Source organism: Nelumbo nucifera, chromosome 5 (assembly GCF_055504915.1).
Source record: "Nelumbo nucifera cultivar China Antique chromosome 5, China Antique-T2T, whole genome shotgun sequence".
Classification (NCBI taxonomy): Eukaryota; Viridiplantae; Streptophyta; class Magnoliopsida; order Proteales; family Nelumbonaceae; genus Nelumbo; species Nelumbo nucifera.
The window spans coordinates 2,318,907-2,346,632 of record NC_142653.1 but is presented as its reverse complement, the minus strand read 5'-3'; the positions used below and the strand labels follow the sequence as shown (position 1 = coordinate 2,346,632).

At 39.4% G+C, this 27,726-nt stretch overlaps 1 protein-coding gene across 1 annotated transcript; it reads left to right on the top strand.

Moving 5' to 3' along the window:
- On the top strand, positions 1-27,726 carry LOC104603731 (uncharacterized). Its single transcript, XM_010267828.3, has 7 exons — positions 1-446; positions 1,251-1,340; positions 1,473-1,553; positions 1,786-1,917; positions 14,436-14,654; positions 24,293-24,385; positions 27,333-27,726. The coding sequence occupies exons 1-7, from the start codon at positions 246-248 to the stop codon at positions 27,492-27,494; spliced, it is 978 nt and encodes a 325-aa protein (XP_010266130.1). The 5' UTR covers positions 1-245; the 3' UTR covers positions 27,495-27,726.

The following is a 27,726-nucleotide window of genomic DNA, read 5'->3' as shown; positions in this document are numbered from 1 at the left end:
AGACCACTACTCCCGTTTACGAAAATCTGATTTTGTCGATAAAAAGAGGGACCATTGGTGCATTTCCGAGCTCTCGGGAGTGGTCACTGAACTGGTTTTCAACCCGGCGTAAATTCTCATCAACGAGGAGTGGGGAACAGTCTGCCGAGCCCTTCTTCAGTTGGACAAGTTGAGCAATGTTCACATGTTAATGGAGACTACCGAAGAAGATTAACAAGAATAGGGTTTTTGAAAGACGAAAGAAGATGTCTTCGTTGACAGTGAAGGCCTCCACCATATATCCATCACCGTCGCCACACGTCTTCTCATCTCGTTCTCGTTTCTCATCTTCATTCAGCTTCCCAAGGAAGACCAACGGAAGATGCGTTTTGAAAGCTTGCGCTTACAATTCTTCCGACGACAAAACTTCCGATACCGGCGATACAAAACTCCCAAACGGCACTCTGGTACTTCCTGCCTCCATCTGTCCACCCATCTGTTCATCTATGTATTTGCATATAATATTGATTGTTGTTTGATTTATTTTATTTTATTTTTCCTTTCCGGTTGCAGCCATTGATGGATGGAAATGTGTATAATGGTGGTCTAAGTAGAATCAAAATAGAGAACCAAATGGGAGCAACGCACTTTACTTCAATCAACCTGAACTTGAAATTTTTAGATAAGCTCAGACTAGTTTTACAGAATTCTAGATGAAATAGAGTCCCCAAATAATGCTCCATAGTCTCGCAGAAAATTAGGTGGAAAGCACCCTCCTTGAGAATTAATTTGCCTAGAAATGTAGGTTACCGTAGCAATTAAACTGTAGAGAATTTGGGTCTTGCTGAGAAAGGAGTAACTGGAGAGGATCTTCACTACACTGATAACCAGGGAGACAATCCCTTTTATTAATGAAATAATTATGTAAGTTGTTTTGGAAATTTGGTTCTTCCACTCTAAAATCCTTTGAGTTATTTTTAGGTACGGCTAAAGAAATTGAGCCGTCTTAAAGCCTCGCAGCCCCAATAACCTGACTCGAGCAGTGGTCATATGACTTTGAAAACTAAGTCTTCATAAGTGCAATATTTTTCCTCACAGAAGATAGATATCCATATTTTTTTTCCATTTTAAGCATCTCTGTTCATTGTTTCAGACATTTCTCAGATTATCCTGCTTGGTTCAACACCTAGACAGGCAACTAATCATGGTTTGTTTAAATGGAAGTGGGTACTTGCATTACAATCCTTGACTTTTCCTTTGGCTGTCACCAGCCCAAAAGCCGGAGGGAAATTCTGTTGGAGTATGTCAAAAATGTGCAGCCAGAATTTATGGAGTTGTTTGTCAAAAGAGCACCTCAGCAGGTCTGGCATCTTTTTTTGATATGCCTTTATTTATTCTTAATTAGCTATGGATATTATGATAATAATGGTCTCAGGTTATAAAAGTTCATGCTGCTTTGCTTGATTTCTTTCCCTTCATGGTTGCCTATGTAGGTAGTTGATGCAATGCGTCAAACAGTAACAAATATGATTGGTACTCTTCCCCCACAATTTTTTGCAGTAACAGTTACCACTGTAAGTTCACTACCATGTTTCAGGCTAAATGATGCTTTTCCGATCTGTGGAGTTAATAACTAATTATATGTCCCCAGTGAAAAGGCAAAATATATCCCTACTTAATATAATAAAAAGAGAATGTACTATTTACCTATTACCACACTACTATTCTAATATCAACTTTTTAGTATCGATGCATCTTGTATCTTTCATATTCATTTAATAATAGGGCACTTGGTGGTTGATTCAGGTTGCAGAAAATCTAGCACAGCTCATGTACAGTGTTATGATGACTGGGTACATGTTTAGGAATGCGCAGTATCGTCTGGAACTGCAACAAAGTTTGGAGCAAGTTGCTCTTCCAGATGCACAAGACAAAAAGGTAATATTTATTTTCTCTGACTTGTAGGCAGTTATGTGTTTTGTCCATAGTAGGATGTATATGATATGGCAGACTACTATACTCTTGGAAAACTATTGGATGAATTTGAGGGAAGATGAGCATGGGATGTGACCGTATGGGAGACTTCCTAGCAGGAAAATCAGTAGAATGGGATAATCTTTGCCACCCAAATCAACAACTTATTTTGTTAATGTTTCTCATTTTCTATGTGGCCATAAACAATATGATTGAAGAATGATTTTTGACCTTTAACATCTTCAATGGAGCTCATTCATATAAGGCCAAATCAATGATGGTACTAATTTTATGATTAACATACTATGGCATGTAAAGAATTTGCTCACCATCATTGCCCTTATCTCAACAAAGTGGTTTGGTTGTAGAAACAATATTCCTCCATTCCTCTGAGTGTTTTTTCTTTAATGCCCTATCAAATATACTCTGAATATCCATACCCAAGTCGTTTTGGCCTTCCCTTTATGCTTCCAGAACCTCAAAATTGCACTAAATCTCTCTATCCCAATTGTACGTTCATTTTTATTTGTTTCATTTTTCTAAACTACTTCAAGTAAATTTCATTTGCTTTGTTTCATTTTCACAATGTTACTTCGACTACACACACTTTATGGATTTCTTATTTCTTGATTGCTTAGCAGTTTATTCCCCACAGTGTTTCTGGTCTTATAAGCATCCTGTAAGATTTTAACTTTAATGGCATCAACATGCTTCATTACTCTTGAAGCATGAATTTGGTTACTCTATGAAATTCCTTCTTTCCAATCTTAATTATTTCCTTTTTTCTTCTCCTACCATACTAAAATCATGGCTTACCACAGTTTAGTTCATTTTGAGAGCTTTTGATTTTAAAGCATTGATCCAGATTTCTAACTTTGCATTAATGAGAGACTTTCTTTGGGAACCAGGGGAAAGTAGGAAAGATCATTTAATTAAGTGGGAGGTGGTGCGTAGGAATAAAGAGGAAGGGGGCTTGGGTTTAGGGAACTTAATTAGAAAAACACAGCCCTACTAGGGAAGTGGCTGTTGAGGTGGCCTTTAGAGTGATAGAGATTGTGGCATGAGGTGATCGGAAGCATTTATCAATGCTCAGAGATTGGATGGGATGCTGGTTTATCAAGGTGGGCAATAATGGCAATCCCTTGGAAGGCAGTGCATCGCATTCTTCCTCAGTTCCTTAGTTATATCCGGTATGATGTGTCTGATGGCAAGGCAATTCTGCCCTTTTTTGGGAGGATATGTGGGTTGGAGATGTCCCCCTGAAGGTCCTTTTCCCCTCCTTGTTCTCGGTTTCTCGGTACAAAAAAGTTGTTTCCAAATTTTTCTCCATGTTGGAAACTCCTTGGGCTCCAACGTGGGATTTTGGGTTCCGTAGAGGTTTAAGGGATGAGGAAATCAGGTGTTTAGCTAGTTTATTGAGCCTTCTTAAGAAAGTTTGTCTAAACCTCTTTGAACCCAACAAAAGAATTTGGATACCTTGGTTGAAAGGGTCCTTCTCTTGTGCTTCTTTCTTCAAATCCCTTTGCTGTTCTAACCCTTAACTGGCCTTCCCTTTTAAGGAAGTTTGGTGCAGGCCTATTCTGCCTAAGGTTATGGCTTTTTGTTGGGAAGTGTACTGTTATCATTTGCTAATTTCTTGTTCTTTTACTGTAGAGTTATGGGATTGGCTCCTATCTTTGTTTGGGAGCAGGTGGAATTTGTCAACAAAATTAAGATTGCTTTTTGATCCTTTTACCTTTGTTTGGCAGTAGAAAAGAGGTAAAATATGTTAAGGTGTAAGATCTGCATTGATTTGGACAATTTGAAAAGAAAGGAATGCTAGAATTTTCCAAGAGAAGGAAAGGAACCATATTAAGGACTATGTCTTGTATAGGGTTATCCATTGGCTGAAATCTTTGGACTTGTTCCACCAATTCTCCTTTAATGATATTTGGAGGAATTGGGCAGTAGTGGCAAGTTGTGCCTTTTCCAAGATTAGAGTAAGAACAAGCTGGTCATCACCTCCTGCAGGTTTGTTAAAGCTGAATTTTGATGGAAGCAGTCAAGGAAACCCAGGCCCCTTTGGGTTGGGTGGTGTATCAAGGAATGAAGTTAGAAATGCGATACTTTTCTTGTCAGGTCCTATAGGAGTGGGAGACTCTACTAGAGCAGAATTACTTTCTGTCCTGCAAGGTGTACAGTTTGCAACTCAATTAGGGGTGGAACAACTAATAGTTGAAGCTGACTCCAAGGTAGTAATAAGCTGGTTGCAAAACTCAGAGTCAGTAATTTGGTGTTTCCGGAATGAAATTAAGAAGTTTAGGATGCTGACAAGAAACATGTGTCTAAGAATACAATGGGTGGGGAGATCAGCAAATACTATGGCGGATTGTCTAACCAAGCAAGGGGCAGCTAGGGAACTTTCGTATTGGGCACAATTGTAACTTCTTGTTTTTATTTTCTTCTTTAGTGGAGGGATCGCAGCTTGTGCCTTTCCAAGGGCTGCATGTATGTGCTAATATTTCTAATTTAATAAAAGGATTTGTTTACTTATCAAAGAAATGTCCCCTCTAATGTCATCATTAGTGTTATCAGTGCAGTGAGGCAACGACTAGTTGTTTTGGCTTTTCTAGTCAATATGATGATTGGTTGGTGCCTAGGCATTAGTTGATGAAGAAAAGTTATATTCTAAATTTATGGTTAAGAAAACAATGATATTGAATATTTTGTTTATTATGATTCGGCCTGCCCTTGAGTTCTGTTAGTCTAATAACAACCAAGAAGAGAGAAGAAGAAAGAAGAAAGAAAGAGAGAGAGAAAGGAGAAGAAAAGTCTGGTTCGAATGAGAGAAAAATTACCTCTCCCATTCGGCCAGATATGTTTTATATTACTAACATAATGGAAAAGACACATGTGCCCTTACTTAAGTGAGGGACACTAGTTCTAATATAATATTACAGATCAACAACCTCAACATAAGTATAAAGACAGAAATACTCCTACATACTCGACACTAACACTCCCCCTCAAGCTGGTGAGTATATATCATATAATCCCAGCTTGTTACATATGTAGTCCACTCTTCCCCGACTTAACCCTTTAGTAAATAAGTCTGTCCACTGGTTCCCTGTGTTAACATGTGCAATGTCTATCTCTTACAAAGTGACAATCAACCTCTATGTGCTTGGTTCTTTCATGAAACACCTGATTAGAAGAAATATGAATTGCAACCTGATTGTCACAGTAGAGCTTCATTGGAGTGTTAGCATTGTATCCTATCTCCTGTAGAAGGTTCCTTAGCCACACTAATTCACAAGTAGTATGTGCCATAGCTCTATATCCTGCCTCTGCACTGCTTCTCGCCATGACTGTCTACTTCTTACTTTTCCATGTCACCAGATTACCCCCAAGAAAAGTGCAATAGCCTGTGGTAGATCTCCTATCAGACATAGAACCGACCCAGTCAACATCAGTTTATCCTTCTATTTCAAGTTTTCCACCACTTTTGTATATCAAACCATGACTAGGAGCCCCTTTTAAATACCTCACAATTCTTAGAACCGTATCCCAATGAGGAACCAGAGGTTTCTGCATGAACCGACTTATCACACTAACCGCAAATGAAATATCTGGCCGAGTAATGGTTATGTAGTTCAGTTTACCTACAAGTCGCCGGTATCTGCCTGGGTCTTCAAACACTTCACTCATATCACTGCTCAGCTTAGTATTTGTTTCCATAGGTGTTTCAACTGGTTTAGAACTTAACAAACCTGTTTCCTCTAGCAAATCAAACACATATTTCCTCTGACACAAATTAATACCATGCTTAGACCTTGCTACTTCTATCCCCAAGAAATATTTCAATTTACCAAGGTCCTTTGTTTGAAAATGTTCCTGTAGAAAAGTCTTCAGCCTGTCAATGCCCATTTTATCATTCCTGGTAATAACAATATCATCTACATACACCACCAATAGGATTTTTCCTGCTTGAGAGTCATGACTGAAGACTGAATGATCAACTTGGCACTGTTTCATACCAAATTTCTTTACCACCTCACTGAACCTACCAAACCATGCTTGAGGAGACTATTTAAGCCCATAAATAGCATTCTTTAGTCTGCATACTTTACTGTCCTCCCCTTGAGCAACAAACCCCGGTGGTTGCTCCATATAGACCTCCTCGAGCAAATCACCATGCAAGAAAGCATTCTTGATATCAAGCTGATAGAGGGGCCAATCATACATAGCAACAAGAGAGATCACAACACGAACCGAACCTATTTTAGCAATTGGGGAGAAGGTCTTTGTGTAGTCAATACCATAGGTTTGGGAGTACTCTTTTGCAACCAATCTAGCTTTCAGTTGCTCTACACTACCATCAGGTAAATACTTAATAGTATATACCCACTTACAACCGACAACCTTCTTCCCAAGAGGAAGAGTGGTGAGGTCCCAAGTATGATTATGAGTTAGAGCTGAGAGTTCTTCCATTGCACGACACCATCCTGGAGAGGCAAGGGCTTCCTAGACATCCTTAGGGACAACAATTGAGGATAATAAAGAGATAAACTGACGATGGGAAGCGGAAAGGTGAGTGAGTGAAACATAATTAGAAATAGGATGAATGGTACAAGTGCGTTTACCTTTCCGCAAGGTAATGAGAAGATCAAAATCAGATACTGGGTTTGGGGTTGGTGTGGAGACAACTGCCGGATCTGTCGACGTTGATTGAACTGGAGGAGGAGCAGCCAGTACATGTGGGCGATGTGTATACACTTGACGGATAGGTGGCCATTCAACAGGTGGTGGCATTGGAGGCAAGGACTTGGTCACAGCTGGAACAAGAGGAACAGAATCCACAACTAGAAGTGGAAGAGGAGGAAGAAACATCACCGGACCCCAAGAAAAACATAGTAGACTCAAAGAAGGTAACATCAGCACACACAAAAGGAACGTCGAGAATTAGGATGATAACACTTATACCCTTTCTGGGTCCGGGAATAGCCAAGGAAGATGCACTTAATGGAACGTGCATCTAACTTGTCCTTCCCAGGGCCCAGATTATGGACGAAGCAGACACACCCAAAAACCCGAGGAGAAAGAGGAAACGGAGACAAGGTGGGAAACAAGGTAGTGAATGGGGAATGACCATCAAGGATAGATGTGGGCATCCGATTAATCAAGAAGCAAGAAGTAAGCACTGCATCACTCCAAAAGGGTTTGGAAACATTCATGTGATGCATGAGGGATCGAGTTGTTTCCAAAAGATGACGATTCTCTCTTAGCCACCCCATTTTGTTGTGGGGTGTAGGTACATGAGGTCTGATGTATGATGCCATGTTGGTCCAAGTATTCTTGAAATGATGAAGAGAAATATTCACGGCCATTATCGGAACGAAAAATTTTAATGTGAACACCAAATTGGTTGCGAATCTCAGCATAAAATTTTTGGAAGATGGTAAACAATTCACTCATTTCTTTCATTAAATAAAGCCACACCATCCTTGAATAATCGTCAACAAAATTGACAAAATATCTATATCTATTGTATGACATCACTTTATAAGGACCTCAAACATCTGAATGAACCAAACAAAAAGGACTCGACACACGGTTATCAACCCTAGGACTAAAGGGAACACGATGATGTTTCCCCAACTGACACGACTCACAATCTAAAACAGAAGGTTGATTCAACGAAGGAACCAAAGACTTCAAAACTTTCAGCGAAGGATGACCAAATCGACAGTGCCACTGGAGAGGAGAGAGAGATGACTGGAGAGCTGTTGATGTTCTTCCACCACTGTCAAGATGATACAATCCACCAGTTTCATGCCCTCCACCAATCTTCATCCCTGTCTTGAGATCCTAAAAAACACACGAAGAAGGGTAAAAAGTAATAGAGCAATTGAGTGATTTGGTCAACTTACTAATAGACATAAGGTTAAATGGAAATTTAGGGACATACAAAACTGAGGATAAAGATAAGGGGGTCATGTTAACATTGCCAACACCACAAATGGAGGAGGTGGAACCATTAATAAGGGTAACGGATTGTGATGTTGAGTAATGAGAGAGGGAAGAAAACACACCTGAAGTTCTAGTCATGTGATCGGAGGCTCCGGAGTCAATAATCCAGGGATTGGGTGTGGATGCCAAACAAGCCATACCTGAGTGTGCGAGAGTATCCGTGTTCTGCTGAGATGTGGATTGGACAAACCTCTCATACTCATCACGGGGAACACTCACCATCTCCTTCCCGGGAACATCTGTGGATGTAGGAGGCATCTGATTAGCTGAACGACTCCTGTCGGAAACTGGTGTCACTAGTCATGGCATGATTGGCCCAAGTTGAGGGTGTACCATGCAAGTCATAGCAATAATTAATGGTATATCCATCCGTACCACAACGAGTACACCTCCTCGGACCCGAACCACGTCCTCTGCCACGGGCTCCCCCTGAATCTCTACCTCCAGTACGACCACCACCACAGTTATATGTAGGTCCACCACCACCACTCCGGCCATATACCGGACCACTCCTACCACTACGGCCAAATTGAGCTCCCCGAGCTCCACTTTTAACACCACGACCCCTCGATACTGCAAAGGCTGATCTATCAACAATATTAGAGTTCTCAGTAGATCTAATGGAAATCCTCTGAAGTCGAGCAAACACCTCTTCTAAGGAAGGGAGAGCTGACCCTCCTAGTATCTGAGCCCGCACTGGTTCATACTCAGATTTCAGCCCCACCAAAAATCGAGTCACATCAAGCTGTTCTCTCTGCTGTTGCTGAATTTTGACATCAAAAGTGAGGGGGTGATAAACATTCAACTCATTACGAATGTTTCTCATACTAGCATAGTACTCCTCATGATTCTGATTGCCCTGTTGCAGATTAAAGTATTCTTGATACAGCTGATATACTCTGGTTGTATTGTCTTGACCAGAATACAACTTCTTAGCATGGTCCCACACATCTTTGGTAGTGTCAAGAAACATGAAATTTACACTAATCTTGGGTTCCATACTGTTCCATAACCACGTGATAATCTGTGCATCCTCTTGTTCCTAGTCATCATACTCATGAGAATCAGTGGAGGGTTTTTCCTCCCTTGTGTGTTTCACCTTCTTCTTTGCCTTTAGAAAAACTTCTACAGATTTAGCCCAAGGTACATAATTCTCTCCATTCAGTTTAATGGAGGTCATTTGAACATTTAGGTAGTTAGTAGGTATCATCACATTAGATTTGCTATCACTACTATCTCCCATTGCTGAATTCTGTTATTACTGAATTCGACACACTGCACACTAGACCACACCACACACTGATTACACTGGTTTCAGCACTTGTTATTACTGAAGATTGCACTCTTTACACCACAAACCCTACCCCACGACTACCTGAAATCTCACCACACTATATGAGGACCACTCCCCCTTCGAATCACACTAAAAACAGCATAAACCCTAGCACACTAGAGTCTGAAATCCCACCATACGATCTGAAACATACTTCTTATTTGATTCATAACAAAAATATGCATAGAAATCTCTTACCTCATCACCTGAAAATCAAACCACACAAAAAAATCAGACCACAAAAGACACCCACTGCACCACACGAATCAGCCCTCTTCTCTTCATCGATTAGGGGAGGGCTTCTTAGAAACCACAGCAACTGACCATGAACAGCATAACTGGAGGCATAGAGGCCTCCAAGGGAAGGGGGCGACCACTTCTTTTCAGCCCTTTCCCTTATCTCCAATCAATGGCAGAGAAATCAAGAGAAAACCCTAGATTGGATGCGCAGAAAACAGAAATCTGGGCAGATCCGAGTTGCTTAGTTGTGCTTTGATACCATATTATGATTTGGCCTGTCCTTGAGTTCTGTTAGTCTGATAACAGCCAAGAAGAGAGAAGAAGAAAGAAGAAAGAAAGAGAGAGAAAGGAGGAGAAACGGAGAGAAGAAAAGTCTGGTTCGAATGATAGAAAAATTACCTCTCCCATTCGGCCAGATATGTTTTATATTACTAACATAATGGAAAAGACACATGTGCCCTTACTTAAGTGAGGGACACTAGTTCTAATATAATGTTACAGATCGGCAACCTCAACATAAGTATAAAGACAGAAATACCCCTACATACTCGACACTAACATTGTTTATAGTCTTTGTTTTGCAAACATAAATAATTAGGATATCCTAGGATAGGGAATTGCAGCCTTTGTTCTTTAAAGAAAGAGTGCAACATTGACTATTTGGTGTTCCCTTTGTTTGTGGCAATGTAAAAACCACTGCCTTATTTTATTTTATTCTTTTTTTTTTCTATTTTATATACCATCAATGGATCATGTTCCATCACGAATATTTAAAGCAACAGTACATATATAACAAAATATTGACATATTTTATATTATTTCAAATAATTAGAGGTACAAACAAATAAATGACGTGGTTTACTAGGATGATGGGTGTTAACCATCTAATTGACCTAGTTGTTGCTTAGTTGTCCTAGGTGACTGTATGATGAGTATTGATCGACTAGTTAGTGATGTAGTCAGTATGACCCTCAGCTGCTGACTAGTCAAAGACTAGTTGACACTTTGATAACACTGCTCATCAATTAGAACCATGTTATGTGCAAAATCCAATTTACTCTGAGTTCTAGGGGTCTTTTTTGTTGGGATGAGCAACAGGGTGAGGCTGGCTCTTGTCATATGTTGCCTTTTTGGTCTATGCTGATTTCTGTGTTCTTTTTATTTATTTTTCCATGTTCCCTGTAATCCTCTATCCTTTTTGTATGATTAATAAAACCTGATTGGTTACCAATTAGAAAAGGAACATACACAATGGGTCCTTCTGCATACCTATTTTTTTTATCATACTTCTTATTAATGTATATACCCAATTCCAATCCTTGATATTAGACAGTTGTCAGAAAGTCACTTATTTCTCCATGTTCTTCTTGCGGTACTTACTGTTCATTCATGATATCCTTAATCTATGTCAAATTGTCAACCTGTTCAGTTGAAGGCCCTTTTACCCTTGAAATCAAAACTTAGAACTTTGCCATTGAAAAATTATCTTTAGAATCTCATCATATACTTTTTTTTCCCAGAGTCAACAAAGACTGGACTGTGTTAGGGCGTTTCCTTTTCCCTGTGAACTTTTCCGTCAACTGCCTAAAAATGAAATATCAATAGTTGAGCTTCCTGGCATCAAGGAAAATTGGATTTCTGATGTTCTTTCTTTATGTATTGACCTTTTGCTTAATAGCTGTCTCCTAGAGTTGCCTAGAAGTAATAAGTTTGACCTCTGCTAGTCAGTGTAGACCTGAATGTATTCCTTGGTTCTTTCATCCAATCATTTGATAAATGTTGATTTGTTCATGAAAATTTAGCAGATTGTGACAAAATATGCTGTTTTTTAATGATAATGTCCATCGTCTTAAGTTGCCTGTGGTGCAGAGGACCTATGGATTAGTTGCTATATTTATTGTGGTTATTGCTTGGCAATTTGTAATGCAAGTGTTTCAATGTCATGATCAGTATCATTCATCAGGCTTCAGAGAGTAAATGCTATGACACTGCCATTGGGGTCTAGTTTTGCTTTCAGCATTGCACATCAAAAAGTGTTGTGCTTGTTTCTCAATGGTAGTTTCTATCTGTTTGATAATAATACCTGGAGTGTTGAACTTGTTTGTCACTTAAATACCAGGATTAATAGAATAACCTTGTCTGTATCTTGGGGCTTGTCATTTGGTTTGGAGGTTGGGGGCTTTTCTTCTCTACCTTTGGTGTCTGGCTCTATTTATGGTGTTTGTATGTCTTTATTATCTTCTTTTTTAATGAGTTTTGTTGTCATCAATAAAAAAAGTTATGGCAGGATTCCATAATTCATGAACTCTCTCTCTGTGTCTCTGAAATGCAACCAGAGGTACATTATATCTCCTGTTTCTCTCTCATCCTTGCGTGTTTGCTTTATAGAGGGGATTTGTGGAACTTGGGGTTAAGCAGGCCGTGAACTTTTTTTTTTAATCAATAACAAGAAACTTTATTAATGATATGAAACTATGTGAAGCTTAAGGTACAAAGGGGGAGGTAAAAAGTCTTAACTCCCCACCAATAGAATACAATGGAAAAAAGTAAAAAGTTGGCCCAAAAAATCGAATCCCTATTCACCCCTTGCTTTGCTAACCCATCAGCAAAAGAATTAGCAGTCCTCTTCACCCAGTTGTAATGAACCACAATATCCCTACTCAGCCATTTGAATTTATTCTTCTCATTGTTATAACTCCACAAACAGCTGTCTCCTTCCTTTAGCCACCTAATCACCACCTCCGAGTCACCTTCAAGGACCAAACATTTGATGTTCAACTCCCTTGCTCTTTGGATACCTTCCAGGGCTGCAAGAATCTCAGCCCTAAGAGAGTCCTTCCCCAATTGGGCCTGAAAACATAGCAATGATAGCCACATCCTCATTCCTGAACACTCCCCCAATCCCAGAAGGCCCTGGGTTCCTTAAACAGCTACCATCAAAATTCAGTTATATGAACCCAGAGGGAGGAGGGGACCACGAAGGACTACAGGTCCTCTTACAGAGGGCAGAGGAAGCTCTCTTTCCAATTTCTTACCAAATCAGCCACAGAATAATCTGAGAACAGTTCCATAGTTTTCAACCAATGTGCCACCCTTAACAGAATTAGATCTAATAAGTTTTCAATGGTTCTTTCCTTATCTGAAAATATTCGTGAGTTTCTTTCTTCCCATAGAGGGGGGTATTTAATTATGCCAATAGTTCTAGTTTGCTAAATCAAAACACTGCCTTTTGCATCATTGATGTTGTGTGCTCAGATTATTTCTCTTTTCATTTTAAACACCAACAGAACAGGCACTTTTTTTAACAGGAGCTGCTTGGGATGTATCTGTATATATACTAACGAACACAATTTTGTTATCTATCAAAAAGACAAAAAATCATTAGTGTATTATAAGTGTTCTACCTATATGATGGAAGACAAGGTGCAAGTATCACCTATTGTTACAACTTTGGTTATCAATTTATCATCATACATATGGCAATTTGGTTCTGTTTCAGTGCTCAAACTCCGAGTCATCTTTCTTTGTTCAGGAGAACTCCAGATTAGATCATGTTTTTTTTTTCAACTTGGTCACTCTTGTGTCTCTAGCTTACCTCATATTCAGCACAAGAATGACATCTTGGATGCATTGGTTTACTGTTTACCACATCAAGAGAAAGGTTCACATGATGCAGTGACTTTTCAATCTCCTTTCACATTACTGTTGCTAATAGTGGGCTAGGCCAAAAGGATCTTGAAAGATATCTGAGCAAATTAAATCATCCCCTCTTTTCCTTTCCCACACCCTAAGCAACCCAGAAAGCAAGGATGGAGATGGACATGGGCATCAATCTGTTTTGCTCATTTTCTCTTTGATAGGTATTTAACTGCATTGTATATAATTAAAACTGAAAGGGATCCACCCCCACCCTTTAAGACACCAGCCCAAACTAAGAAAGCAAGTGATAACCCTGAGACCATGAACCAAGGCAACCACTCACCCAGTCACCCCACCATAAATGAAAAAAAGAGATGGACCAAATACTCCTCTCACTCAATCCCCGCATAGACCTTTCTTTCTCTTTCTCAGACTTTCCTCCAACAGCTGAATAAACATTACATGTACAAAAATATTACATGTAAATACACTGCCTCTACCTGTACAAAAATATTGCTCAAACATTAAAAAAATAACAAAGTAGAATTCAGAAAAGAGCTGTAAGGTATATCTGTAAAATTTCTGTTCACTGCAACCCAAGAGTGTATTCTCCCCCAAAGTTGAATACCTCTTCCTTTCTGACCAAAGGAATAACACTATGAGCAATTTTGTGTTGCTCAGTTTCAGTAATGACACTATGGTGCTTGGGGCGGTGATGGTAATGGAAACAGGTATCACATCCATTTTCAATCCTCAAGAATCAACCCCTGTAGTGTGGTCGGTGATGGAGCTCTGGGAGGCTGAACATTATTCTTGTAGCAAGCAATCTTGCTTGTACACCAGAAACTATAAATTTACCGTCTAACAAGCAATGCTCTACTTAATTATTTCATCATTTTGCTATGGAAATATGGAATAAGATTGTATTGACAGATTTATCAAAAAATATGATCTTATTGACAGCTTGGTCCATGTTGCTATCTTCTCTTGCGAATATGTCGAAGCCTAATCCTTTGGCCTAGAAGCATATTCAGCAAAAAGATTTCTTGCCATGTTTCTAGTTTTTGTTAAATGGAATTATATTGTTACTCTTATATTATTTTTTATGTTGCACTATATATTCTTATGACTTCCTAAATTTTGTTCATTCTGTTTTATAGCATACTCTACTAGTCTCCATCGTTGAAAAGTTTGATGCAATAATATATTTACGTTGGTATTATTTCATTTGTTACACTGTATGTTCTTGTCACTCTCACAGGATTTACCAGATTATGCACCAGGTACACAGAAAAAGGTCATAGGTGAAGTTATCAGGTGGAACAATGTTTCTGGCCCTGAGAAAATAGATGCGGTGAAATACATTGAATTACTTGAAGCAGAAATAGAGGAACTTAATTCACAACTTGGAAGAAGATCTACTACTGGACAAAATGAACTATTGGAATATCTTAAATCCCTGGAACCACAAAATCTAAAGGTAAGGAAATTGGTTAGTTGTCATTTTCTTGACATTATATAACACTGGTGGAAAATTTCATCCATATACCTCCATTACTTGTTCTTCAATTTGTTCCTTACATTGTCCTTGTTGACTTGCCTATATAATTGCTGGAAAAATTGATAAGCTTATCTAGTTTGTTGTATGGATGGCATAAAACCAACCTGCATGTAGCTAGGTCCAACTATCCTAGTCTAAAGACTTTGAGCTAGTTCACTTTGCCTGCTGCAATTTTGAGATGCAAATGATGCTCTGCATTGGCATATCTTCTTGCTGAGCTATGCTACTTCTCTCTTAATGTCTCCTCAAAAAGCAACATGTGTGCTAGTTGTGTTGGTTAGTGAAAGTCTGCTGACCTAGGAGTCTTTTTATGTGGCAGATTTCTTTGGAACTCAAAAGTACTAGCTATGTTCCTTTCTCCACCCTATGTTCATTGAATACATTTTGAACCAAAATACCTCAGTCACATATCCAAAATAAACCTTCTTTTTATAGGCAAGTTCGCTATTAACAATTTAAAAGTTTGAACAGTTATTATTAATCAAGAAACCACCTATACAAGGTGGGATATAGGGTTGATGTAGACTAGAGACTTAGACATATGACAGATCCAGGGGCCACATTATTGGGTAATGGCCTTTTCTTCTCTCTATTTGGTGACAGATGGACTCCCTCTGCTGAAATTGATAGTCTATTTTGACTCCTCTGGTCGATTTGTGGAGATGTGCAAGAGCTGCTGTGCTTTGTGCTACATGGGAAGAAAGAAATGCAACAAGTTTTGCAGAAAAGTCACAAATGAAACAAGTTCTGATTGAATCACAGTAAGAGCGATTCATTTGGTTCAATCCAAAGTGGAAATTAATCTGTTCACCTTTGATGATCCTTTGAGGATGGCAGCACATGACTTCATTATCTACAGGAAGAGAAAGACTGATCTGAAATAGATTAGATGCTTCCTCGACAAGTCTATATAAAGCTAAACTGTTTTTGATTGGTAGGAGCAATACTTTGTTATAATTTATCAAACTAATTAATACCAAAACAAATCAAAGAATGATATACATACAATACAACCATGCATCCCAAGGAGATTGTAGGCCTAGCCTACTACCCCAAATGCTGATTATATTACAGTTGTGTTTTGCTCAAAATAATTGACTCCTATTCACTCCTTGCTTGGCTAGAGTATCTGGCAAGCTGTTGGCAGATCTAGGTATCCATTGGAAAACTTGCTTCAAATAAAGTATTAGAGCGTCTGCCAAGCTAAACTTTGATGGTTGCAAGCTGGAAAATTCTGGAAATTAATATGGATGTATCTTGGTGATATGCTCAATTCCAACTTCCAAATGGAAGGAGAAACTCAATACATGCAAACTATTATCCATACTACAAGAGAGACTAGATCCTTGGCAACCAGCATGAATGCCTTGTTAGATGGGCTCTTTTTTCTTCTAGGGAAGAAAGAAGAAGAGAAGGAAGTTGGGAGCCAAAAATCTGGGCTGGTGGCACCCACTGTTCTATTTATATTAAAGAGATTAAAAAATAAGGAAAAATACATCTATACCCCTGGCAGCACACTAGTAAAAAACAATAAATAAAAGCTGAAAGCACCCTAGAATAACAGCAGAAAATAACCTAACAGCACTAGCAACTCTAACAACAGGCTCCAATATCACCTAAATCTACAGTGGGCTCTTTGGCAAGGGAAGGAGTAAATAGGGAAGAGCTGTATTTGGGATCTGCCCTGGGGGCAGACAGATGTAAAACTAATATTACTTTCTTAATGGGTGTCTCAAGCAGTCCTTTGTGGGTATATCTCAAATGGAAGTGCTTAAAATATAGGCTACTTTGCACTACCTAACCTATCCATTGGACTCTTGAGTGTTCTTATTCTTTGTTTAAAGTTTGTTAGGTAGTTTAAAGAACATTCTGAGCAGTTTAAAATATTTCTTAGTTCCACTTTGCATATATAGAACGTGCACATGATATTCCTGATTTTTGACTTTTTTTTTATCAATAACAGTAATTTTATTAAAATATATATGGAAATTACAACCAGATTGGAGGGGTAAGATATCTTAATCCTCTCTTACAGAACTGAAAACACCTATTACAATATAGCCCAAAAGAAATTAGTTCTTCCCACCCCCTGTTTAGCCAAGGTGTCAGCCATGGAATTAGTACTCTTGGCCCATTGAACCCTTAAAATCATATTCTGATTTAGCTGCTTGATTTTCTTTCTTTCATTCGAGAACTTCCACAAGCTAGACTCTTCCTTCTGCAACCAACTAACAGTCAGTTGAGAGTCTCCTTCCACCAGCAGCTTACTAAAATTCATCTGCTTAGCTCTTTTTCCTCCTTCTAGAACTGCCAGGATTTCAGCTCTCAGAGAATCCCCCCAGCCTATAGATCCTGAGAACATAGCAATAATTCGACCTTCTTCATCCCTGAAAATACCACCTATGCCTGAAGGGCCTGGATTACCTTCACTGCTACCATCAAAGTTCAATTTGATGAAACCCAAATCTGGTGGAGTCCAAACAGGTCTAATAGCACTAGACATAGGAGCTGACCGAGCCACTTCTTCTCAGTTTCTAATGATGTCTCCTACCGAATAGGCTTCAAAAAGCTTCAAAGACTTGACCCGGTGTGCCACCCTAACATAAACAATTTCTATGAGGGCTTCCTTGCTTTTTTCTTTGTCATGAAATAATCTTTGATTTCTTTCTTCCTAGACCATCCAACAAACAGCAGCTTTAGCACATCTCCACAAAATTTTACCTCTCTTCTTTAAACCCCTCACTAAAGTGGAACTGAACAAGCTTTGCACACTTGAAGGGGAGGGCCACCTGCAACCAAATAAAGAAAAGAACCAACACCAAATCTCTGAAACAAAAGGGCAAGAAACAAGCAAGTGATAACAACTTTCACCATTCTTCTTACATAAGATGCACCAATGCGGAGATAAACACCAATTAGGCCTTTTCCTTTGAAGTATGTCACAAGTTTACACTTTTCTAGGATTGCTTCCCAGCAAAAAGCACCTACCCTAGGAGGGATAGGACTACCCCAAACTTCCCAGACTGGAAAAGAAGACCCAGGTACCGGACTAGGCTGTGCCAATGCATTGAAAAAAGAGGAGCAGGAGAAGATACTCGAAGGGACAAGAGACCAAACCCTAGAGTCCACACTGGAAGGTTCAAGAGCTACCTCATCCAAGATTTTAAGCAAATTCGAAATGGGTTCCAACTCAGAATCTTTGAGAGCCCTTCTAAGACCCAAGTTCCAACCAATAGCAGAATTAGACAGGGTAGCAAAGGTTGCTACTGGTTCATTTTTAAACCTAGACAGAGCATACAAAGAGGGGAACTGCTCTTTCAAAGGAAAATCCCCCACCCAAGTGTGTTCCAAAAAATTTACAGACAAACCAGAACCAAGATCATACCTGATGAAGGGAAGAAAAGACTGAAGGGTGGCATGAATGGACTTCCAAGGAGAGGCTCTTGAAGCCCTAGATGATAGTCTCGGATCCCAACCAGCTGCCTCTTGCCCATGAATGCTTAGGATTATTTTAGCCCACAAATTCTCCTTTTCTTTGGACCATCTCCATAACCATTTCCTTAACAGAGCTTCATTCTTCTTCAATTTCCCCAGCCCCAGTCCCCTTTCACTTTTAGCTCTTGTAACTAGCTCCCACCTAACTCTATGGTCCCTTTTCTCCTCCCCGGGTTCCCATAAAAAGTCCCTCATTAGTTTTTCCAACTCCTTACAAACTCCTTCAGGGATTCTGAACACCGACAAGTAATAGACTAGAAGGTTTGCCATTGTTGACTTAATCAGGGTTATCCTACCCCCCAAAGACAAGTAGTTCTTCTTCCAAGAAGCTAGCCTTTTAGTGAACCTGTCAATAAGCGGATTCCAAAAACTTCTTTTTCTAGGATTATCCCCTAAAGGAAGCCCTAAATACTTCAGTGGCCAATGAGCTATCTCACAACCTATCGCTCGGGCCCTTTCCTCCACCTCTCCTTCACTCATATTAATACCAATCACACAGCTCTTACCAAGGTTTACTTTGAGGTTGGCCATTTGTTCAAACACTTATCACCATCTTTAGATTGCTCACCCAACTAATCTCCTTTCCATCACAAACAAAATTGTGTCATCTACAAATTGTAGGTGAGTAAATGGAACCCTATCCCTCCCCACTCTCCAACCACCAATCAGATTTCTGGAGTCTGCCCTCTCAATAAGCCGCCCTAACACTTCGGCAATTAGGGTAAAAAGGAAAGGGGAGAGAGGGTCCCCTTGCCTAATACCCCGGACAGCTGGAAAGTGATCCACCACTTTGCCGTTTACTAACACAGAATAATGGCAAGTTCTTATGCACCCTTTTATCCACTTGCACCACCTTTGCCCAAACCCAAAAGACTAAACTTCCATCAACAGAGACCAATCAACCAGATCATATGCCTTCTCCAAATCCAGCTTACACACCAGCCTTTTCTCACCTCTACTTTTGTAATCCTCCACACTCTCATTTGCAATTAAGATTTGGTCCACAATTTGCCTACTCATCACAAAGGCACCTTGATTATGGGAGATAATTGAGGGGAGCACCACTCTAATTCTTCTGGATAACACCTTAGCAATGATCTTGTAGAGGCTGTTAACCAAACTGATGGGTCCGAACTCTTTAGGGTGAAAAGTCCCAACCTTCTTCGGAATTAAAGCAATAAAAGTAGAATTAATTATCTCCCAGCAGTCTTGATAGAAGGCCATCGTGAAATCATTAGGGCCCGGGGCTTTAGATCTATCCATGGAGAAAATGGCATCCCTGATTTCTTCTAAGTCAAACTCTCTTTCCAGCCACAACCTCAACTCATCAGGGAGCTTAGGCCAATTTAACCCTTCGATCCTTAATCTCTCCTGCAAAGGCTTTCCGAAAATGGATTTAAAGTGTTCCGCAAAAGCCCCGACAATCTCTTGCTGTTGAGTTAAGACTGTCCCATCAACTTCCAACTTAGATATGGTGTTTTTCTTTCTTCTACCATTGGCTATTGCATGGAAAAATTTTGTTTTCCTATATCCTTCCTTCACCCATTTGTGTCTAGATTTCTACCTCCAACTTACTTCTTCTTTGAAAATTGTGTCCTCCATGCTCTTCCTTAACTCCCACCTCAATTCTTTATCCCGATCCCCAAAACATCCACTTTCTTCCTTCGCATCTAACTCTTCTATCTGGCTTATCAACTGCTGCTTCCTCTCTTCTATTCCCCCAAAATGTAGAGTATTCCATTCCTTAATTTTGACTTTCAGCTCTTTTAGCTTCCAATGGAATTTCATCCCAGCCCAATTGACTTCCGGGTTACATTCATTCCACCTAATTTTCACTGTCTTTGAAGTCCAGGTGAAGTAACCACATATTTTCAAACTTGAAGGGAGAAGGCCCACTGCCACCAAGATCAGACTTAATATCATTATAGGCCAATGATGAGAAGTAACTCTAGGTAAGGCCCTTGACACCAAATCTCCCCAATGCTTCTCCTAGTCTGTGGTGAACAAGAATCTATCTAATTTGGAGCAGATAGGTTCAGCTTGGAGATTGGACCAAGTAAAGCTATTATGAAGAAGGTTCAATTCCTTTAGCTCAAAAGCATTAATGAAATCATTGAACTTCCTCATGCTAGTAATGCTCCTTTGTCTCACGTTGTTACTTTCTTCAGTGAACCTAGTCATATTGAAATCCCCTCCTACACACCATGGCCCCTCCCACAGACCTGTAATATCTTCCAATTCCTCCCACAATTCCTTCCTTTGTTTGTAACCACTGGGGCCATAAGCATTGGTGAGGACCCATTCAAACCCATCTGACACCTGTTTAAATTTGATAGAAATTGAGAACCTTTCCATTAACTCTTCCACTCCCTCCACTACTTCATCCTTCCACAAAGTAATTAACCCTCCAGATGAGCCCCAAGAAGGGCTCATAACCCAGCTTAGTTTGTTCACTCTCCACACACTCCTAGCCCATCTCTTATCAAATGACATGAGTTTAGATTCCTGAGTTAGAACAATGTCTGGGTTTTCTTTCTTTAAGACCTCCTTTATTAAAGCTCTTTTCCTTGCACCCCCTAACCCTCTCACATTCCAGCTTACAATCTTCATTTCTTCAACACCTCTGCTTAACCCCACTCCCTTTCCTTCTAATAGCCTCCTTTTCTTCCCCTCCCTTTCCTTACTCTAGCCTCTTTGCCCTCATCCACTTCCAACTTCAGTTTCTCAGCTTCACCTAACCTTCTCTTCCTCCTATTCCCTCCATCTTTTTCAGCCCGTAAATACCCTTTCAGTTCATTCAAATCTTTCACCTTGCAACCTAACTTTTCTACAAATTTAGCTAATGACTCCTCTTCTTCCTCTCCCTTATCTTTCTTCCCCCCCCTACCTCACTCCTCCTATTCCCCTCCTCCTTCTCCAACTTACCACTGCCCTCTTTAGATTCCCCCCTAGCTAATTCAATTGAATCTGCTTTCCCTACCCTCACCACCTTCTTACCCCCCTCCTGTAACTCCCCACCCTCCTCATTGTCAGCCTCTAATCCTTGGGTATTCAGCACAGGGGCACAACTGAAATCTGAAAGACTGACATCACAGGCAGAGCAGACATTAGTATCTAAAACCGAAACCACAACCATACCTGGGTCTGAAGGAATAGGAGAAAAGACAAATGAAAGGGTTAGTCCTCCCACTCTCTGAATAGGGCTTAGCTGATCGCCACATAGGCTGACTTCACCCTTGTTCGTACTTCCGAGGCTCTGTCGTTTATCCCCACCTGTGCCATCTCTGCTCGAATTTTGGTGAGCAACCGAATTTCTCTTGCAGGTCCCTTGTCTTAAGTTACTTTCCTGGATTGATTCTTCCTTACTTAGTATTTGATTTTCCTCCTTGTCTTTCAAAGCACACTCGGCAACATTCAGCTCTCCGCACCCAGTGGAGGTTTTATGCAATAAGGGATCCTCTGCTGCATGCTCTAAGAATAGTATATCAGTATTTAAGGTGTCTTCCAACTCTCCTTGACGTTTGTCACACTGAAATTCCGCTTCATCGTTTGTGTCTGACATCTCCTCTAAGCTGCCACAACTGACCCAACCGTGGTCCTCATCTTCACAGTCTTCCCTACACCCCCTGGAATATCTTGGATTTGGCCTATCTCCCTCTGTCCCATCCCGGTCGTCTGCTCTATGTTTCGTCACCGGAATCCAGCTCTGAGTCTTCTTCGAAGGACTCTAGCTGGCTGAAAGTGATTTTCGGTCCCCAGCAATCGAATCTCGTGAGGAAGAAGATAGGCAATTGGAATTGTCTATCAACGGCTGCTTATAAAAACGACTCACGTAACCACTTAAGTAAGTGGTCACATGAATCCGAAGAAGTGTTGTGGGCCCTTATCTCATTACGAACCAACCGACCCGGAACTGAGCCGGTCGGGTCAGAATGTGTAGTGAGAAACTCGAACTTGGACCTGACTCGAACCGCCCCTTGGTCTGACTGGGTTACTCCTTTGACCAACTCCGCATAGGACAATCCAGCTGTAAAGTTGTTTTTGTTTTCAAAAAAATTTGAAAGCTTTTCCAAAAATGCCTCTTTACTTTGGCATTCGACTTTTCAGCTTCCACATTTGATGAAGGCTTCACTCCAGCAGTTGCCACATGTCCAAACTTCCTTTGCTCAGTCCCGCCAACTGTAACCCATCTTGCCACTTCATCATCTCCTTCAAGCTTCGACCTCCCCATCCACTGCAACGTTTCAACTTCCAAACTCACCCAGACTTTATACCAGTATCCTTCTGCGCATAGTTGTAGTACCCTTGGAACTTCCTCAGGCTTCATTCCAGCAACTCTCAAAAGAACTGCTCTCAGATCTGTAGTCTTGTACGACAGGAGAACACCACCCATCGCTCGCACCAGTCTCTCCAGGGTGAATTTTTGCCAGAGATGAAAAGGTAGCCCTAGCAGCTTCAGCTTGAAACTGCCTTCTACAGCAGCAACCTCAATCGAAAGGGGGCACCAATTTTCAAATCTAACAGGTCCTTCACTCGTATCCAGCATGGTGAAGTCCATTGACACCTCCCCCACATCAAGGACTGCTTTTCTATCGTTGAATGGAATAAGAGTGACCGTCTGGTTTAACCCAAGCTTCATCGTCACCTCCTCTAACAGCCCCTTCCAGTCCTTCACCTCCTTCCTCACAGATAAAATGAGTTTCTTCTCCCAGGCTCCCTTCTCCCCAGCCAAAGCGATTTTTGGTCTGGTATTGTAAACGCCACTGTTCGCTTCCCTTGGTTTTCCACTGTGTCTTCTAAGCCCAGCCTCTCCAGTCTCTTTCTTCTTTCTGTCATCTCTTCTTTCTTACTCTGTCCACCAACTACTTTCTCTGCTTGTACCGTCACGGTCCCTGATTCCTTGCTGACTAATCTCCTGTGTATAGCATTAGCCACCACTAACCATCCCTGCTGCCGAGCACCTTCAGGGATAATTATTGTTTGCCTTTTCCTTTTGTCGAACTTTTCTTCCAGAGTAACAAACCATCCTTTGTTGTTCTTTCTTCTCTTAGCTATGTATTCTCTCCTGACCTGCCTTAGCGTACCTTTCCACACTTCACACCAGTTCACTTGGGCAGCTCCATCTAAAAAACCTAGAAACCAAGGAACAGCATCTCCCACCAACAAAACCGTTCCTCTCTTTCCTTCTCTAGTCTTAATCGTAAAGTCCTTTTGGTAGAATATCTCCTCCAGCAACACTTCTTTATTTTCTATTCTCAGAGCTTCTCTCCACTTACTGGTAGGTGAACCCTTCTTGTCCTTCGAACTCCATCCTGGGGTACCCCCAGCCCTTCTAGCCCCTTCAACTTGCAACCATTCAAGGCACCAAATTGTGGCTGTTGCATATGCCAAATCACAAAGATCAAATGAGGGAAGCATGGCATCTTATTTCAGAAGTCAATGTGCCTTGATAGCACAATGCAAACTTTTATGGATTAGTATTAAGAAGTAAAGTTATGAAAAAAAAATCATAAGTAAAGAACTCCATCCTGGGGTACCCCCAGCCCTTCTAGCCCCTTCAACTTGCAACCATTCAAGGCACCAAATTGTGGCTGTTGCATATGCCAAATCACAAAGATCAAATGAGGGAAGCATGGCATCTTATTTCAGAAGTCAATGTGCCTTGATAGCACAATGCAAACTTTTATGGATTAGTATTAAGAAGTAAAGTTATGAAAAAAAAATCATAAGTTATAAAAAACAAAAATATTGAAGGATGCTTTTAGGGGGTTAGTGGACTTTTCTGCACATGCTGGCAATAGAACACATTGTTCAATGAATCCCACTCACAAATATTGACCAAATGGGATGATCATCATCATTCTTTTACTCAGACCACCTTTCTCAGGGTTAATGCCTTTTCTTATGCTAAACAACATTGAATCAGATCCATCTGAATTACCACTACATTCCAAAAATCACGACTTCTTTGTTAGATTCTTTAATATTTAGAGATGTTTTTCCCTTGCTATTGCATTTTTTTGCCTGTTATTGACTTCCTGGTGCTTGCTAAATTTATGTAGGAGCTGACAAGTAGTGCTGGTGAGGATGTGGTGCTGGCCATGAACACTTTTATAAAGCGTCTTTTGGCAGTTTCTGATCCTGCCCAAATGAAGGTTTTCTGTTATGAAATACTCTTTCTTTCCTTTTCAAGTTCACACCATTCTCTATTTCATGCTCCTTTCAGTTCATTCTACCCAACTAGAGTTTGATAGAGGTCAAATATAAAAAATAAAAAAAAGATAGAAACCAGGAAAATGGACCTTGCAATGAAGTCAAAAAATAATTTCTATTACCAGTTTGCAGTTTCTGGCTGACTAAGTGGTTATTCTAATCAAAATGAGCTGGACAATTGATTCTTTTTAATTTCTATAGTACTTTTTTTTTTGAAAAGAAATATTTCCATAATACTTGTTGGTTACCTTATATGAGAAAAGCTGTCAATGGGTCGGGTCTGGTACGGGATAGGGTGGACCCATTCCCAAACAGATGGGACAATTATGCAGACCCAGTTCCAAACCAGACAGACACTATTGGTTCTATAAAGGCAGACCCAGAACCAAAGTACAAAACCTGATTATTAATTGGGCTAATTGGGTCTGGCCTGATTAGATTAATTATATTTGACATCTATAATTACCTGTAATATGACAAAATGATACTTCATTTTTGATAATATATCCTGTAAAAGAAGAAATTAAATAGAGTAGAAGATCAAGACTGTAATCAGTCTTGAATCCTAATAGGTTTTAGGTTTACAAAATAGAAGAAAAGTGAGAGAAAGAAGAGAGAATAGAAGAGGAACAGGAGAACACAAGTGGTTGAAAGGAGGAACAGATTCTAACAGATCTGCCGCCGCCACTTTCTTATTATTTATAGGTTATGTTTAGTACACAATGGAAAGGACACATCTGCCCTTAGTACTTACATAATAAATAAAGTAAATAAAAGCTGAAATAAATAACAACTGAATTAACAAACTGACTCAAACTGACATTACTATAACTGAAACAAATAACCACACATGCTGTCCTACGAACACAGTGGGGACCACTGCAGTGGGGCCCACATCAGTGTTCTCTACAAATAGTAAACCTGTTTATATGTTAAGAAAACAAGCATTTGCCTGATTAGACTCGGTTGTATTTGACATCTATAGTTACCTCCATTTTTTATAATATAACCTCTATAAGAAGAAAGTAAATAGTAAACCTGTTTATATGTTAATAAAACAATTGTTCTTTTATCTAATATCTTCTTATGTACGAAATTTACCCTTTTAGGCATAAAGTATAACAAAAATTACAAGAAAAACCATAAGGCCTTTATCATCATCGTTATCTAAGCCTTATCCCAACCATGAAATTTACCCTTTATATTATTAATTTATTATTGTTATTAAATACATAATCAGTTCGGGTCATAATTGGTCTGGAACTGCATAAAACAGTCCTGATCCAATTATAATCAGATCTATCAGACTCTATATATAAGATCACTTTTGCTACAACCGACCAAGTCAAGTTGTAGCCTAGGCAGCTGTGCCTATCTCTATCCATTTGATTTGGCCATGCCACCCAGGGCAAATTATTTATGAAAAATATCTACATAGGGATTATGAAATATATGGTTGGCTTGACCAAAGGTTTAAAAGTTTCTCTCTGATGCCCCCTTTGTTTAAATTTTCTGGGTCTGCCTCCAATTTTACCTATGTTTCCATGCTCTTGTAATGTGAAGTTTAAGATTGTCCTAAGCATAGTTAGATTGCCAACTTTCATTGGGTAGTTGTAGCCTAGGTTATGACTTGGTTATATCAAAAGTTTACTCACTTTATACTAACATAGGTGAGATGATTTTCTATGCCAACCAAGTGTATGCTTATAATCTGATATGGGCTGAAACTTTTTTATTAATAGGTTATTAACTGATACTCGTCAATGTGCTTTGATTAAAATACTCATTGATATGCATCAATATTTGATCCAAACAAAAAAAAGCAACATAAACCTACCAAACCTCATTTGTTTCGGTTGAAACTTGGTGAAGAAGTTCCTAAAAGCAAAACAACCTAGGATCTAAACTTCTTTTTTTTTTTTTTTTTTTTTTTGAGGAAAAAAGACCTTGCAATTGATTTTTCTTTTCAAATCAAAGTGGGTTTGGGTACTAAATTCCACCAAACAAGGAAAATGTTTTCTCAAATCTTTTCATTTAATCCTTCGAGTTTAAGTATATAAATTTGGATGCTTGTAAATGCATGGATTTGTTGATTTATTGTTGAAACTATGATGTTATTGATTGTGTAAGTAGATCTATATGTTTTCCTAAAAATTAGGGGAAATTGAATATTGCTAACAATTATTTATTTTCATTGTTTTTTTTGCATGATTTTATGGATATGGTACTTTTTTTTAAGAGAGGTAAAGTGTAAAAGTGCCCTGTTTTAAACAGGGCAGAACGGTGGAACAGGACTCATGTAGCCAACCCATATTGTTGGAACAAGTCTTAGATGATCATTTATTTCTTTATTTTTGCATGATTTTGATAATATCAAACCCATGGATCCATTAACAATTTATAATAAAAAGATGGATCTCTCTTAATTTTTTTAGTTTATAGAAATAAAATTCAAAACAATTTTCGTAATTAAAATTTATTAGTTGCACTTGCACATGATAATTTATTAAAATTTCTTTTATGCATATTAATTTAGGCTAAACCTATGGAAAAGACATGATTGGTTGAATGTGATGGCAAGTATATTTTGTAAAATGTGAACCAATGAAAAGGTAGCAGATTTTAATGTGATTGATTGAGATCTGGATTTAACATGCAGCCAATATTAGTGAATACACCGTAGTGGAACTCATTAATTTATAATTGTTTCATGATTTTCGTAATGGCCCTTCTTTCTGGTTTTGGTTTTTACTCTATAATAATTCATTATCATATTTAGAGTGTTTTATGAGGTGTAATTAGATTTGAGAGTTGAGACTTTGATTTATGCATTATTGAAGTTATCGTGTAACTAGATTTGACACAGTTGACTCCGGTGTCTGTTTGCAGACAACAGCAACAGAGACTAGTGCACCTGAACTTGCAAAGCTGCTTTATTGGCTGATGGTGGTTGGCTATAGCATACGTAATATTGAGGTGCGGTTTGACATGGAGAGAGTACTTGGTACTCCGCCGAAGCTTGCTGAATTACCACCAGGAGAAAACATCTAAAACACGAGTTGGGAGGAAATTTATTCTGGCCGGTGCAGAAACAAATTAACATAAATGTCAAAGGTAGTAATATTTGAGATACATTGGTATTTTTATTTATCCAATTTGAAATAACGCAATGCTTCATCACCAAGGAATAACAGGAGATGAATTTTTACATCACTTTGTTCCTTCACTGCTTACAAAATCTGTTTTTTTTTTAATGGATGGAGACTGCTTCTTGAATTTTTAA

What these genes read in the sequence shown, in the direction of transcription:
- LOC104603731 (XM_010267828.3), top strand. Translation starts at nt 246, where the DNA reads ATGTCTTCGTTGACAGTGAAGGCCTCCACCATATATCCATCACCGTCG. An exon ending in CAGATGCACAAGACAAAAAG is followed by an intron (nt 1,918 to 14,435) that starts GTAATATTTATT and finishes TCACTCTCACAG; the next exon opens with GATTTACCAGATTATGCACC. An exon ending in TGGAACCACAAAATCTAAAG is followed by an intron (nt 14,655 to 24,292) that starts GTAAGGAAATTG and finishes AAATTTATGTAG; the next exon opens with GAGCTGACAAGTAGTGCTGG.